The following is a 15,222-nucleotide window of genomic DNA, read 5'->3' as shown; positions in this document are numbered from 1 at the left end:
TGGCGGGAACCTCCACTCCGGCTTGTTTCTCCTGCTGGGAATTTGCATGGGCTCAGTGCCCTTTAATCTGATTCTACTTTTTAATACCTGAACTGGGTCTCCCGTATCACTGCAATTTGCCGTACATCCCTCTGTGTACGTACGTATGTGTGTACATCTAAATATCGAACTGACCCAAGTGTGCTTTGATTAGTTCTTCTTCTCCGTAAAGCCTCACCCAAGTACCTAGGGGGGCCCCAAATAAATGTGCAAAGCACGCCTAAACCGTGCACCTCGTCTCTCTGAGCGTTGTACTTTGCAATTCTCCAAAACCTGTGTAACACCACCTGCCCTCTTCCTTAGCATTTCCTTCGTACGCGCTTTATGAAGAAATAAATCTAACTTACACTCGCGACCTTTAATGCTGCGCCACTGATGAGAGCGCTTACGATTCAGATGACGTAGCTTGTCTGAAGTCGATAAGACGTACGGTGATCTATATCAGATAAGGAATTGGTCTTCAGTTCTGGGCTGTTGGTGTTAAGAATGACATTTGTCTCCATTTTGCTTTCTTTAAGGGCACTGTAATCCTGTCTTTCAAGTGGGATATAAAGGGGCTCTGTTTGGGTGTTGATTTTTAGGAATGCTTACAGGGAATCTGTAAGACTGACATCGCTTAGAAGGACAAGTAGATTAAAGAAGTAATGTGAACTTTTTTACATTTGTGGAAATTTTAAGTACTTTTGTGCAGGATCTTGGCCAGCAGAAGGCAGTAACTGCTCAGCTTTGCGTTGTTCGTCACTGCGCGCCTGCTTGCGTTAGCCGTCCTCACAGTACAGAGCTACGGACTGAGTTTTCCAGGTTTCCAAAGTAGTTCCTAGAAAACTTACTGTTCCACAAGCTCAGCTCTTTATGAGTCCCCCTAAATAATGCATTCCCTTTCCTTCCTAGGCCTCAGAGTTTCGCTTTTCCCGTACAGTAAGACTCAGCATGTTGTTATTCTATCGCATGCTGGCCGGAGCCTTTCTTCCGTTCCTCATCCTTCCAGGAAATTGGGTTTCAGCTGAGAACATCAACTTTTACAACGTGAGACCTCCGCTAGACCGTAAGCAGACAGTTATGCTTTTTCTCTGTGTGCAATTGTAGCTTAATGTTTTAGTTAATTACCCTATTCTTTCAATCCTTTGGTTTTCAGGCGTTTGTCTTCTTCAAACGTGAAGAATAAAAAGTTGAAAATAAAACTTTTGCTTTTCAACCCACAGCAGTTTAGTTTATTTCTAAGATTTTATAAGTTGACTTAATGAAAACAAACAATTGCATGCGCTGCTAAATTAAAAATTGCACGAGGGCAACAGTTCTCACATTTTAAGTGCTTTTATTCTATTTTTCTCTCTCTGAAATGCCTTCCTGCGGAGCAAATTATGCAGTGGATTTCTCATAAATAATACAGAACAGAGGGTTTTGTCTTTTATCTTGTTGGGGTTTTTGTAAGGCAAAGAAGAGGTGTGCTGTTATGCAGTTAATTCAAACTGAAGGTAATTAAAAACCTTGTGGGACCTGTGAAGCCAGTTGTCACTAATAGCATCATTTTTTTGCCTCTTGTCTAGCATCGGAAGTGTTCTACCCCTTCCTTTAAGGGGAGAAGATTTTCGTGACACGTATCACTGAAACAGTCAAGGCAGCGAGATATAATAGGAATACGCGTGCATCTGGGGGACTGCGCAGCTTTAAATAATGTATATGTTTATGTAATGTAAATAAGGTTTTAAAATAGTTCTCTTGATCCCTTTGTCAAAGGGTTCAGACTCCTTCAGAGTTGGAGATCGAGATCTGAAGCTGCTTTTGAAGATGTGGTTTTTTCATCAGAGGAATCAAAAGCCATTTGAATGTAGATTGTGTTTGTGTAACCGTACACACATCCACGCGGATGTACTACGGTGCATGTATATAAGATGGTCTCTCTTTCCTGTTTTTCCCAGCACTAATTAAATGGTATTTTGGATGGTGAGAGAATGAAAAGAGGAGGAGGCGTTTTAAAGTTCAGGCATAGCAAAACCAGTTAAAAATGTAAAAGCTTTCTACAAAACTTGTTTTAGAGGTTTTATTTGTGATATATCACTGAAAATATGTAAATGTATGTAATATGTTTTTGTAAGTATATGTGTGTATAAGCACTTAGAGTATTATTTTGAATAGTTTTTTTTTTTTTCTTAATATTTGCAAACTTACTATATTTTAATACTTTTAAAGCCACACCATTCCCAAACAGTTTCAAGTGCTTTACCTGTGACAATGCAGTGGACAATTACAACTGTAACAGATGGGCTGAAGATAGATGGTGCCCTGAAAGTAAGTGTGTCTGTACTAAGGAGATTCTTTGTGACAGTTAAATTTGTTTCTCCCTGACTCAGCCATCTTGTGGAAGTCTGACTGAATGGGATTAACATGCCAACACAGTGCTGCCCTCAGTTACGTTATTAGTAATACCGAGTCATACGATTTCTGCTGAGCCGAATATTTTGACCATTTCACAGGGCGAAGCAGCAGTGAAAAATTATTTTATATATATATAAGTATGTATAAAACATTTTATACATTATAGAACGATGTATTATTAATAGAATAATAAATTTATTAAGAAAATATTAATAATATATCAATATCTTGGGGGGGGGGTATATATATGTAGCTGTGTGCTTCCTAAGAATTAATTTTAAAGGTGTGGTTTAAAAAGAACATAAGAATTGCCTTCGTAGCCTTATCCCCTTCCTTTTGGATACCGTCCCAAGATATAATGGTCTCTCTAGGCTATAGGCTCCCTTGTGAGCAGCAGGACCTGAATGACGGGGGATCGTACGTGTATGAGAGAATGGCATATAAGTAGGAAAGAATGGAAATATGTTTCCTCACTTTTCTTGGCAGTGATGTTCACAGTGACAGTGGGAAAAGGGAAGAAATGAACCAGAGGAAAGAAGGAATGTCAGAAACAAAGAAAGCAAGAATGCGCTAAGGAAAAGGAGTAGAGGATGGATGATAGGACTTTTTACTGGGGCATGTAGCGACAGGACGAGGGGGAACGGCTTCCAACTGGAAGAGGGCAGGTTCGGATTGAACATTAGGAAGAAGTTTTTCCCTGTGAGGGTGGTGAGGCACTGGCCCAGGTTGCCCCGAGAGGTTGTTGAGGCCCCATCCCTGGAGGTGTTCAAGGCCAGGCTGGAGGTGGCCTTGGGCAACCTGGGCTGGTGGGAGGTGTCCCTGCCTATGGCAGGGGGGTTGGAACTCGATGATCTTCAAGGTCCTTTCCAACCTAAACCATTCTATGATTCTATGATTCTCCTAAGTAGTTTAAATGATAGCAGCCTTTCTGGAGGTTTGAAGGGTGAATGATGCTTAAGATTTCGTCAATAAATAATTTCTTCCTAAATGGTATTTTGATCAAGTAGAAAAATGGCTTTATACAGCCAAAATAAGTCATTTTTATGGGAGTATTTTGCTAAATTGTGTAAAGTTTTTACATCCTGTAGAAGAGTGCATACTTTATGCAAATCAACATTTGTAAATTTATTTTGTAGGTACTCAGTACTGTTTGACAGTTCATCTCTTCACAGACCATGGGAAGAGTACATCAGTCACCAAAAAATGTGCTACCGGAGAAGAATGCCATTTTGTAGGCTGCCACCACCACAGGGAAAGCGGCCACACAGTAAGCACTACTCCTTCTATAAGAGCACAGATTGCTTTCGAGGGTTGCGCTCCAGTACTTGTTTTTCCTGCTGCGCTGAAGAGGATGTGCCAAGATAACGCTCTCCAAGTATTTAAGTTTAGAAATCAACTTTCTGTGACAAATGCGTGCCTACCCCTGCTTCCCTGTGTGTGACAGGGTGTAATAACAACTTCTAAAGAAACGCCTGAGCTTTCGGGGGCATTGCTGGTGTGCATGTGGGCCTCAGGTTCTGGGTTCTGAGTAGCCCGGGTAGGCAGCGCGGCCCGGGCCGGCGCTGAGGCTGTGACACCATCCGCCCTTGGGCAAGCCAGGCTGGGCGTTAGGGAGTCCGGTCCTGTCCCTGCACCACCCAGCTTGGCTAACACCACGCAGTACACAAAGCAAGACTGTATTTGTCCACGAAGGCCGCACTCTTAAGCAAGGTACAGCTGAGGGAGGAGAGGAGGGAGGGAGGAGCATGAGGGAGATACGACTGAGGAAGGACTGGAGCCCCTCTGCTGGGGGGACAGGCTGGGAGAGGTGGGGGGGGTCAGCCTGGAGAAGAGAAGGCTCCAGGGAAACCTTATTGCTGCCTTCTGGTGCCTAAAGGGGCTCCAGGAGAGCTGAGGGGGGGACTCTGGATCAGGGAGGGGAGCCATGGGACGAGGGGGAATGGTTTTACACTGGAAGAGGGGAGATTGAGATGAGATATTGGGAAGAAGTTCTTTGCTGTGAGGGCGGTGAGCCCCTGGCGCAGGGTGCCCCGAGAAGCTGTGGCTGCCCCATCCCTGGAGGTGTTCAAGGCCAGGTTGGACGGGGCTGGGAGCAACCTGGGCTGGTGGGAGGTGTCCCTGCCCAGGGCAGGGGGGTGGGAGCTAGGTGATCTTCAAGGTCCCTTCCAACCCAAACCATTCTCTGAATCTATGAGGTTTTGTTCCATGACCAAAAGCTACAACTGCTGCCTTCTCTCATTCTTGGGATGCTCCCTTAGAGTTTATTCTTCATAATCAAGCATACCCCACTAACATATTACTCACTGCACTAAAGTATTATCCACTAATTCTTTAAGAGTTGAGAAGGCCAGTTATGTTATTTTTAACATGAAAGATTTCAGACACCAAAGACGAAGCAGACAAACATCGATGATAAATAGAAAAGAGTCCGGAAGTTGTCTGAATCAACTTCCATTGATTTCAACAGGTTTTGGTTGACTGAGGGCGTGAAATGACTATGCAGCCTGCCTTCTGCTGCATTGTATCTTATAAGAGTTCTCATGTCTTTGGATTAGATAAAAATTAGTATTCTCTTGGGCTTTTCTAGTAAGGAAAATAATTTTCAGATTTCCTCCTGAAAACCAGCTGTGTCGATGATTCTGTGGCACCAGAAAACCGAAAAAATGCAAGTCTGAAGTCCAGCATGCAAAGCTGCACTGGACACAAAAGCTTGAGGGGAAAAATGAATGGGAACAGAGTTTTTACAGTCAGAATTTTGTAGCTTAAAAAGCTGAAACTTGAAACATGCAGACTCATTTTGATAGCTCATGTGTTAGAAGGGGAAAGTGGTGGAAGGCGTTCTCTATTTTGTGTTATGTTGGGGAACTTGTCAGTGCAGCGAACGTGGCTGTATTGCGTCGCATCCCGGTTTCCAAGCCCAGTGACGGCAGTAGGGGATGAGTTCCTCCAGGAAGGCTGTGGTGCTTGACTTGGAAGAGAAACTGTAGCATCTACGCTCTGTATGCTTAGCTGTGACCTTTGCAATCAATTTAAAAATACGAACATCTCCAAAAGCCGCTGCCGAGTTACCCTGAGTCCGGTGATCTCCTTTTTCTCAACAGGAATGTGTTTCGTGCTGTGAAGGCATGATTTGCAATGTAGAAATACCAACCAACCACACAAATGCGGTATTTGCCGTATTGCACGCCCGCAGAACGTCGGACGGCAGCAGGCGGACAGTCAGCGTTGCCGTGCTTGTGTCGGTCCTGCTGATCGCGCTGTCGTGATGCAGCATCCCCCCGTTCCATCGGCTTGAGAGGGTCCGCCTTCCCGCGGGCCGTCAGCAGCCGTACGGGGATCGGTTCGGTATGTGCAAGAAATCGCTGATACTTCTTCCTTACCTAAAATATAAGGGGACAGTGGAAAAACAAGTGTTCATCATGACGTCCTTGGATATTTTGGTGAAGACACTTCACGTGGCCTACAGTATTTAGAAGAAAAAAACCCCACAACAACCCGCTGGCTCACTAGGCAGTGGGGTGAACTCCAATTGTTATAATTCACTATTTTATGATGAAAGCGGACATACGCTTGGCATGCTTTTTGAACAGAGAAAAGTGTCCGTAGACAATCGCTTTCCCAGGTGAGATAAAACGGAACTCTTGACGGACGATGTGCCAACAGGTATCTCGATGGAGACTGGTTTTAAACTGTTTTTCGTTGTGCATAAATAACGCAAAATTTCTTACCTTGGTCAACAGGTGTATTTAAGCTTGTCTTTAGTTACGGTTTTCATAGAGAACGTGTATGGTTTTCACAGAGAACATATATGAAAGATCTTTCTTCTGTTTTGACCAGAGCTATCATTTCTACTGGAAAAAAATACAAAATAATACTTATATCTTTCTTTTCTGTAAAATGTGGTCTCACACTTAGATTTTAAACAGTGTGAAATTATGTAGAATTCCTGTCTAAAAATGATGAACGCTTTGAGCACCTAAGTCAGAATTTCCCCCCCACTCCACAAAGGGATTATTTTTTTGCAATAGACTCTCACCTCAGCTGAATCTTTGTGATATTGTTCAAAGTGATCAAACTCTAGTGGCTTTTTCTTGTCTTAAACGAGATGGTTAAAATTATGATTGACTGTTGAAATATTTTTCAGGAAGGATAGATATTACGACTTAGTCTTAAAAAGAGATTCAAAACTGTTCTCTGAAAAATTCAAGTAACTGTAAATTGGGATTTACTTACATAACTACTGGTCTAATTATTTGGTATTTAAAATCACCAGATGTATTTAGACTAGCAGGTGAAAAACAGATTTTGAAATGTTTTCGGTTTTGTTCACATTCTAAAATCGCCTACACTATATTTTAGAATATGTAAATGTGCCTACGAATCAGTCTTGTGATTTGTTGACAGGCAAATTGGGGAGTTACAAGAAATTGGATGGAAACACTTTGTCCTTGCCAATGCAAAATAGTTCTTGCTGTCTAAGTCGAGGTTTCCCAGGCTCTGGGTTCTGATGACCATTGCTGTGCCATCCAACAGGCCAAGATGCTGAGGATGCTTTGAGGAAATTTTTCCTGTGTTCAAAAGTGTTATGGTTTGAGAGACCCATAACAATTTGTTGTCATTTAGACAATCATTCTATCACCCGATGACCCCTCCCCACCTGGGAAAGGGGAATCGGGAAAAACAAGAAAACCCGAGAGCTGAAGTATAAACAGATTTAATAAAATAAGATTAGATAATTAACATTAACAGCACTAAAGAACTGATATTGATCCCGACACCAATACGGAATATGCAAAGATTACACTCAGCCAATTCTATCAGTAGGAAGCTGTGCACTCCCAGCAGTGGACAGCAAATGTGGGACACTGCGAGCGCTACGGCATCAGGAGGAAGGGAAGGCCTCAGGGCTCCCGCACCAGGGCACGAAGTTCTCAGGATGGCAGCCATCAAGGGAGAGAGCAACTTTGCAGCAAACTTTCTAATTTATAATGAGTGTGACGTTGATGGTATGAAATAATCCTGTTGGCCAGCTTGGGTCAAGTGCCCGGGTCTCGCTCCTCCTCATCCCTGCACCTGGCTAGCTCGAAAACGCTGAGACCTTGAGACCCACACACCACAGCTGGCTGCAAAGTAAATATTTTCACAAATTCAGACACTGGAGTCTTCTGAAAGTGCAGTTTTCCCAAGCATTAGAAGAGAAATTAGTCCTGTGTCTCTCAAACCAGGACATCAGGTCATCCCTAGGTAACATATCTCTAGTATTAATCTTGGTGTCAGACGCAGTAACGAGCGCATTCCATGATTTTCATCAGTAAACATCACCTTTTTGCTACGTGATCTACAGGGTGCTTGAACTTTTTTCGTGTGGGAAAACCGTTCCAGGTTTGCTCTCTGCTCAACGGGGAGTTCCTTAGAGAGGTGAAGGCAAGGTGTCTGCCACGTTTCGGCTCGTGTCATTTTCCCTGGTTTCTAAGCGCTTGGTGCTCCTAAAATTCAGTTTCTGGGAACAATTACTGCAATCCAAACAAGGCCTTAAAGTGCCCTATAGTCTTATATGAGTTTACTGTAAATAATTTACAATAATCTAAGTGCTGACTTTTTTTTTTTTTTCCCCCCCAACATTGCAAATGCCGTTCCAGAGCGTTTGGGAGTGCCAGGGAGAGCCTGAGGGCTGCCCAGCGGGAGGGCTCAGGCGCGGGGGAGATGGGCTGCGGGTTCTCTGCAGCTGCCAAAAGACCTTTTGGGAAAGGAGCTCTCTGTTTTGCTTTGTCTTGGTTGAACTGAGGGTTTGTTTTTTTTTTTTTTCCTGTTTGCCAGACTGAAAAGTTAAGAAGTGTGCTCATAATTTAAATAATTTTACTTAACGCATTTGGTAAAGAATTGTTTGGGATAAAAAAAAAAAAAAATAATTTGAAGAATTCCTCTGGAGTGCCAAAATAGTATGCTTGGTTTTAATTGTCATCTTTTTCAAATTAACAATAGAGACAGCAGCCTGGGTATGTGAAAGGATTTGGTGTTGCCAAAGGTGTATTTTCTAGCGTAATTCCAAGAGTGGAGGATATTGAGGATGAGTTCTAGTCGTCTTGATAGATCAATACCTTTGTTATTGCAAAGTTTAGGGCTATTGTTTCTGGAAAAAATGAATATGCAAAAGCTGTTACTGCAATGTTAATGCTGCACAAACAGGCACTTCGCTGAAGAAATACTGAATTTAAGAGTGAATATCGATTTTATCCTTTGCTGCTTTTGATGTACGTAAAAAACCTGTATGCTTCTGCTTACATTTTGGTTTAGGCCAACGTTAAATGCTGACTTTGTAGGAAAAGCAGTACGTGCTGATTATTGGAGGAAATAGCGGTAAAATTCGCCAGAGCGCATATTCTCGCTGTGACTAATGATGGACTGCGAAGGCAATCTTCACGTTAATTTATGGTAGATTGCTTACATTTTATTAAATAGATTCAAGTATCAGCTGTACCTTCTCATCAGCTCTGAAGTACCCGCTGAGGAACTCGCTAAAGCGTTGTTTGATTCGAGAAGAATAATCCTCAGGCGCTCCAAAATGTATGTATTTCACGCCTCTCAATTTTGGGTCGCAGGTGTCGTAGCTTAAACACGCGTGACTCGTTAACGCCTAAATTAGCCACGCAACTTGGGAAGTGACGATTCTCCAAACGCACGGCCACAACTTTACATGCAGAAATGTGTCTGCTAATACTTCTGTGCGCATCCAGCTTCCCGCGATGACCCCTTAAATACTGTATTCTCGCTCGGTGACGGGGCGGGTGTTTCCCTCCCGGGGCAGCGGGCACTGGGCGAAACCAGCGGGTGCCAAACTCGCGTGCATTCACGGGCAAAACGATCCCTTCGTGTTGCCCTGAGAACCAGAAAAGAATTCACGGGTCCTGTCAATCGGTTTGTGCAGTTGAGGAAAGATATATGTCGTTTTATAATAGATGTGTGTAATGATGAATTTTTTTACATTGCACTGGACAGTCTATAGAAGGTTTCTTTTTGAAAGCTTCTTCTCTATTCAGCGTTGGATTGTATAATGTTTTCTTACTGCTGTGTTACTGTTTTAAAATCTCCTCCAGAAATGGCACTTTTAATTAAAAATATTAAAATATTTGCTGGTGGAAAATGTTTGTGGTGAAAAAGATAAAAAACCCTTTTGCTTCTTGAGACAGCAAGACCGGTCATGGGGAAGGTTCTTCTGTCCTTTATTGATTTTGGCTAAGGAAAACATACTTTGTAATTTATTCGGTTTGTTAAGGAAAGGCGGCAGGTGGTGGCACTGGGGAACTTGTTGAGCTGAAATTGCGCTGGGGGCAGATTCTGCGGCTCTTTCTCTTTCGGAACGTGCTGGAAGCTCACCGAGGGGCAGGCTGGGAGGTATCCGGAGAGCGGCAAGGTGGGAGGGATACACAGCGGACCGAAGACACGGCGCCGCGCACCTCGACAGGAGAGCGCTGCAGCCCTGGGGCAGGCGGGGGCCATGGGTGGGATTTTGGCTTTCCCAGTTGATGTCGTCGTTTGCAGGGACATCAAGTTCTTCGTGGGGTGGAGCTTTCCCTTTTGCTCGGCGAGCGTCAGTCCGAACTCTTTTAACAAGAAATGGAGAAACGGAAAGAATGGAAAATGGAAATAATGAGAAACGGTTCACCTCTCCTTGAGCCAGTGGAGACATCCCTCTTCCCAGCGGGATCTCATGGATGTGCTGGACTGAATGAGCGCGCTGCAAATCGGCAGCTGCGGGTTTAATTCCGGTTTCTAGAGGAGCGTCACCCTTCTTTGCCAGCTTTGCGTTGCAAGGCACGGCAACGTAAACGTAGCTTTACATTGCACATATAGTAGCTCCATCGAGGAAAAGATCCCGGGTACCGGTATGGATAATATATGCATGTATGTCGAGGTGTCCTGGGGACACTGCTTGTTAAACTCCTGCTACAGCTACGGAAACGCCCGCAAAATCTTAGTTTAAATGAAATTCTGTTGTGGCTTCAGTATGGTTTATAATTTCATCTGCTTTGGCTTTTACCAGCAGTGACTTCAGGAATCTTTACCGATGCCAAACCTCCCTTCTTGGAGGGCAGTTTATCCTGACAGAGACATGCCGTGCCCCATGGCATTTAAGAAGGCAGGAAGAAAACTAGATTTCATTTGCAGTTCTGAAAATGAAATTGCTGTAATCGTTAGTAAAGTAATTTCAAGTATAGCTTTGTAATATTTAAGTGGAAATAAATTTTTACTGTTACATTTAATCAGAAGAGTTTCACAGCAAGCAATGTGCTTCTACACCGCTCTCTTACCAGGAAAATTGAAGTCCGGGTACAGGTTAAAATTCCAAATTAAGGAAACAAGCAGCACACAGTCAATTCATTTAAACAGGGCAAAATGCCGATTTTGGATTTTTCGTGCAAACGGCATCAAAAGAAGATTAAGATAAAAAAAAAAAATTAAAAATCTAGCTATTTCAGAGCACAAAGCCATTTTTGTAGAAAACGTACGTTAAGGATTCCTGCATCAGGAATAGTGTGGTGAGCCGGACTAGGGAAGTAATCATCCCCCTGTACTCGGCACTGGTGAGGCCTCACCTCGAGTACTGTGTTCAGTTTTGGGCCCCTCACTACAAGAAGGACATTGAGGTGTTGGAGTGTGTCCAGAGAAGGGCTACAAAGCTGGTGAGGGGTCTGGAGGACAAACCTTATGAGGAACGACTGAGGGATCTGGGGTTGTTTAGCCTGGAGAAGAGGAGGCTGAGGGGAGACCTTATCACCCTCTACAACTCCCTGAAAGGAGGTTTTAGAGAGATGGGAGCTGACCTCTTCTCCCTGGCGACAAGTGATAGGACAAGAGGAAATGGGTTCAAGTTATGTCAGGGCAGGTTTAGATTGGATATTAGGAAGCATTTTTTCACTGAAAGGGTTATTAAACATTGGAATAAGCTGCCCAGAGAGGTGGTGGATTCACCATCCCTGGAGGTGTTTAAGAAAAGGGTAGATGAGGTGCTTAGGGACATGGTTTAGAAGTGGTGGTGTTTTTATCAGGGTAGGTTAACGGTTGGACTTGATGATCTTAAAGGTCCCTTCCAACCTCACTGATTCTATGATTCTATGATTCTATGACTCTCGAAGAAGCCCTGTGAGAAGCGCGTGGTGTTGGAGGGCTTGCTGCTTGCAGGTGTTTCAAATTCAGAAAACGAGGCCAACAGCCCTCTCTTAAAAGGAGCAGAGGGAGGGGATGTCCTCACCTGAGTTCCAGCTCCTGTATTTGGGCAGGGTGGTCTGGAGCAGGAGCAGCTGGTGGAGTGCTCGAGGCTATTTCTGGTCTTCGTGTCTCCTCTGGTTTCCAACTAAGGATGGAACTCCTCAGCGGTGGAGCTCAGGAGAAGGTAGGGATGTTTTTGCTCGTTGTGGATTTCGGGTTTGTGGTGGTACGGGTCAGTGCAAACTTGGTGGAGAAGCTGTGCCAGGTTCTCAGCTGGGGCAAATAACAGCCTGTCCAGAAGCCAAGCAGAGGGTTTAAAGGTCAGGACAATGTGGCCTCCTGCGGGAATAAGGCAGGCACCAGGTAACTAATTAGTCTGTATTGTCTCTCTGCAGAAAACACGTGTCCGGTGCTTTGTGTGAGCCTTTAATATCGTTGTCTTCAAGAAATCAAGGAGATGCAGAAAAAGAGCTGTAAGTTTGGGGGAGAGGGTTGGGGAACATCATTGAATGAATATATTTAGCAGCCATGACTCATTATTTTACACAGTTTAAATTTAATGGTGTTTTCGTAAGGTCATTTTTAACATTGTTGTCAGTGCGGTATTAAGAAGCTGCTGTTAAAGGAGGGAAAACTTCAGATGTTTGAATAGCTTTATGCAAGAAGAAAGACAGCATTCTTATATGGGGGTGTGGAGGTCACGTTGCACAATTAATTTGTGTTAATTTGTCCCAGTCTTAGCACTTATTGTTAGGGGTTTTTTAATCTCTGCCCTTTGATCTGTGCCACTGTAACCAGGGTGATGCGGTACTCTTCTGGAATGGGAATGCTGTGGCAAAATGGACTGTAATAAGTAGAAAATACATCTGTGAGTGGAGGTGGGATAAACAGAATATTAAATCGGGTGAAAAATAAGTGAATGACACGTTCACTTGCGAATATTTTCACTGAATTTATACAAAATAGGTCTCATGTCATTTGAAGAAAGTACGTATATTTTTAGGTCTTACAAATTGTAGTGTTTCTTCATGGTTTTAGTTTTACAGGCTCCGTTGTATATTCCTCCTACTCTGAAAAAGAAAAAAATAACCTCTTGCCCATGCCTACGTCCCACGAATTTGTGACAAACAGCACTTCCTTGCTGAGCTTAGGCTTTGCCCTGTCGGTTTTTGGCTGGGTTTCAAAGAATTTGCGAAGAACAGAGTGCCCACAATGCACCCACGATGGATAAAGGATGAAAACAGTTGATCCCAAACTGTTCGGTTTTAATTTGTGACAACCCGCAAAGGACTATAAAATCTGAAAGGCTGCCCTTAGCATAGGGAAGAGTAAGCGTGGACTCCAAGTCGTGGTCATAGCTAAGTATTTATTTACTAAGCATTAATACAGCATTCGGCTCAGAGAGATCCTCAGAGTGTTTCTACTGAATTTTACCCCCTGAGAACGCAGGAATGCGTTACCCTCATTTCCGAGGGAGAGGTTTGGAGAAAGACTCCGGTAAGATTCGTGGTGGGGAATGGTTTAACCAGAGGCACTTTGAGGTGGGGGAGGCGGACTAAATGCTGTCTTGAGGACTTTTGTGGCTGACTTTTCCCCACTCCCTTGTTCTGTAGGTATATATTAGAAATGATAACCCGTCTCCTGAGCTACAGCCAGAGATCGAGGCAGCAGACTATCCTTCTGCCTGTCCGCAGTTGCAATGTACGATGCAGTTGTCAGATACCGCTCTGCTATTTTGCAAACGCTTGGCTCTTCTTTACGCCTAGTTAATGTTGAGGCGTAGAAAGTCATTCGTGCACATCTAAATGGTTCTCACACACGATAACCCCTTATTTTCTTTAGGGGCAGAATAGATATTTCTGCATGTACAGTCATAGCTTTATTTTTTTTTTTCCTTCTTGAATGCAGGTGGGGTACAGATCGCTGGGAAATCACTCATAAAGTACACTTTTGGGTTTGCTGTGTTCTTTGACGGACTAGTACGACATGCAGTTCCTTCTTTTCCGTTTAATTACGGAAAAAAGAAAATACTGCCAAAGAATCATATGATAGATAAATGGTTTCATGAGCTGTGTTTGGAGAAGCCTGGGAAGGTCTTAAATACTGTGAAGAAATGCTTTGGTCCATTGAAGTTGATGGGAATTTTACAGGACTGGGACTTTAACCAGCATATATATGGTCGGTGCTCACATGTAGGTGTTGCTGTGCTCTTAGGTAATTTATATTATAGCTTTGATTAAATAAGAGAAATATATATTGGCCTGTGATAAATTATGCTGGAGCTTAGTCATGGTGATGCGATCGTTAGGAAGGACTTTTTAAAAGACCCAGTGACTTTAAATAAGATTAACTGCAGAGGACTTATGCACTCACTTAATCGTTTCTTGCAGCTGAAAAGATTTATTTGGAAGTTAGCCTGTGAATTGATAGCCAAAGTGGCAAAACAGAGGGTTTTTAAATATAATAAAAGCCCAGTTGTCATCGCTGTTGAAATCCTGCGTGGATCTGACTGGACACAGTTTTAAGAAATAACAAGAATCAGACAGATGACGTACTTCAATGTTAACAAGACTAATGGCCCAGGAAATCTGTAGAAGTTTTAAAAACTGGCTTGATTTCGGGAAAGAAAATGAAGTAATCTCAAAGCACAAAATTCTAGAAAATGTGACCAAGATTACATTATTTTCAGAGGTTAATTTGAAGCTCTTCCTCAACACCTCCAACCTTGTGGCTGCCCTCTCGGGGGCTGTGATTCTTGGTTGCAAAAAGACCGGCTCTCTTATTGCCCGCTCCTTGTTGTCGCTTCACCTCCTCTTAAGGTTGGACTCCATCATGGTTACGGCACTGCGGAGGTCTCTCTCCACAGTGTATTCTCTGGGTGCGTTCTGGGATCCTTTTGGAAGGTAAACTTTCAGTTTAATGAGCATTTTAGTTCCTGTGGAGCTCTTGCGTTTCCCAAACTTGTCACCCCTCTCCTCCCACAGTCCTTTTGGGATGTCATTTATATGCGGTACAAAGCCCTCCCTCCTGTCCTTTCTCTTTCAGAATGGTGTGCACAGAGGAAAATACTAAAAAAAAAACCAAAAAAAAAAAACCCCCAAACAAAAAAAAAACAACAAAAAAAAAAAAAAAACAAAACAAAACAGTGGAGTGGGTTGGTTTGTTTGTTTGTTTTTTTTTCTTGGTTGGTTGGTTTTGAACTTATTTTATGGTAACAGCAGCTGTGAAAAGCAGTGGGTGCCCCAGCTCTGCCTAAGCCACTTTAGGGGGATAGAATATCAAAATGTAAACAGCCTGTGGAGTTGAAAGACATGAAAAAGACAATCTCTGTCGAAGGGAATGGGCTATACAGGTATTTTGGGTCTGCAGATGTTTTTGTTGGGGTTTGATCTGCAGCTGCGGGTCATCACACAGATCAGCTGAGGTTACAGCGGGGAGTGGGTAAAGTCATTCATTGGACACTCATGAGCTCTCGAGTAAGGAGTTAAAAGACTAAATACAATTCTCTTTGGAAGATTACAGTGAGATGCAAGACAAAGTGAAAATCATATAGAATAAAGAAGTCAAAGAGCAGGTAAAAATACTGATTTTTTTTTTTTT

General features: G+C 43.1%; 1 protein-coding gene across 1 annotated transcript; it reads left to right on the top strand.

The window, feature by feature from the left end:
• Positions 1-969: 969 nt before the first annotated feature.
• Positions 970-5,681, top strand: LYPD6B (LY6/PLAUR domain containing 6B; the record flags this gene model as incomplete). Its single annotated transcript, XM_082483872.1, has 4 exons — positions 970-1,084; positions 2,230-2,328; positions 3,552-3,682; positions 5,517-5,681. 4 exons carry the CDS (start codon positions 970-972, stop codon positions 5,679-5,681), a joined length of 510 nt encoding a protein of 169 aa, XP_082339998.1.
• Between the last annotated feature and the right edge of the window lie 9,541 nt (positions 5,682-15,222).

Source organism: Vanellus vanellus (genome assembly GCF_965231255.1).
Source record: "Vanellus vanellus genome assembly, chromosome: 5".
In the NCBI taxonomy this organism is placed as follows: Eukaryota; Metazoa; Chordata; class Aves; order Charadriiformes; family Charadriidae; genus Vanellus; species Vanellus vanellus.
The sequence above is the reverse complement of the archived record's forward strand: the minus strand, read 5'-3'. Positions and strand labels throughout refer to the sequence as shown.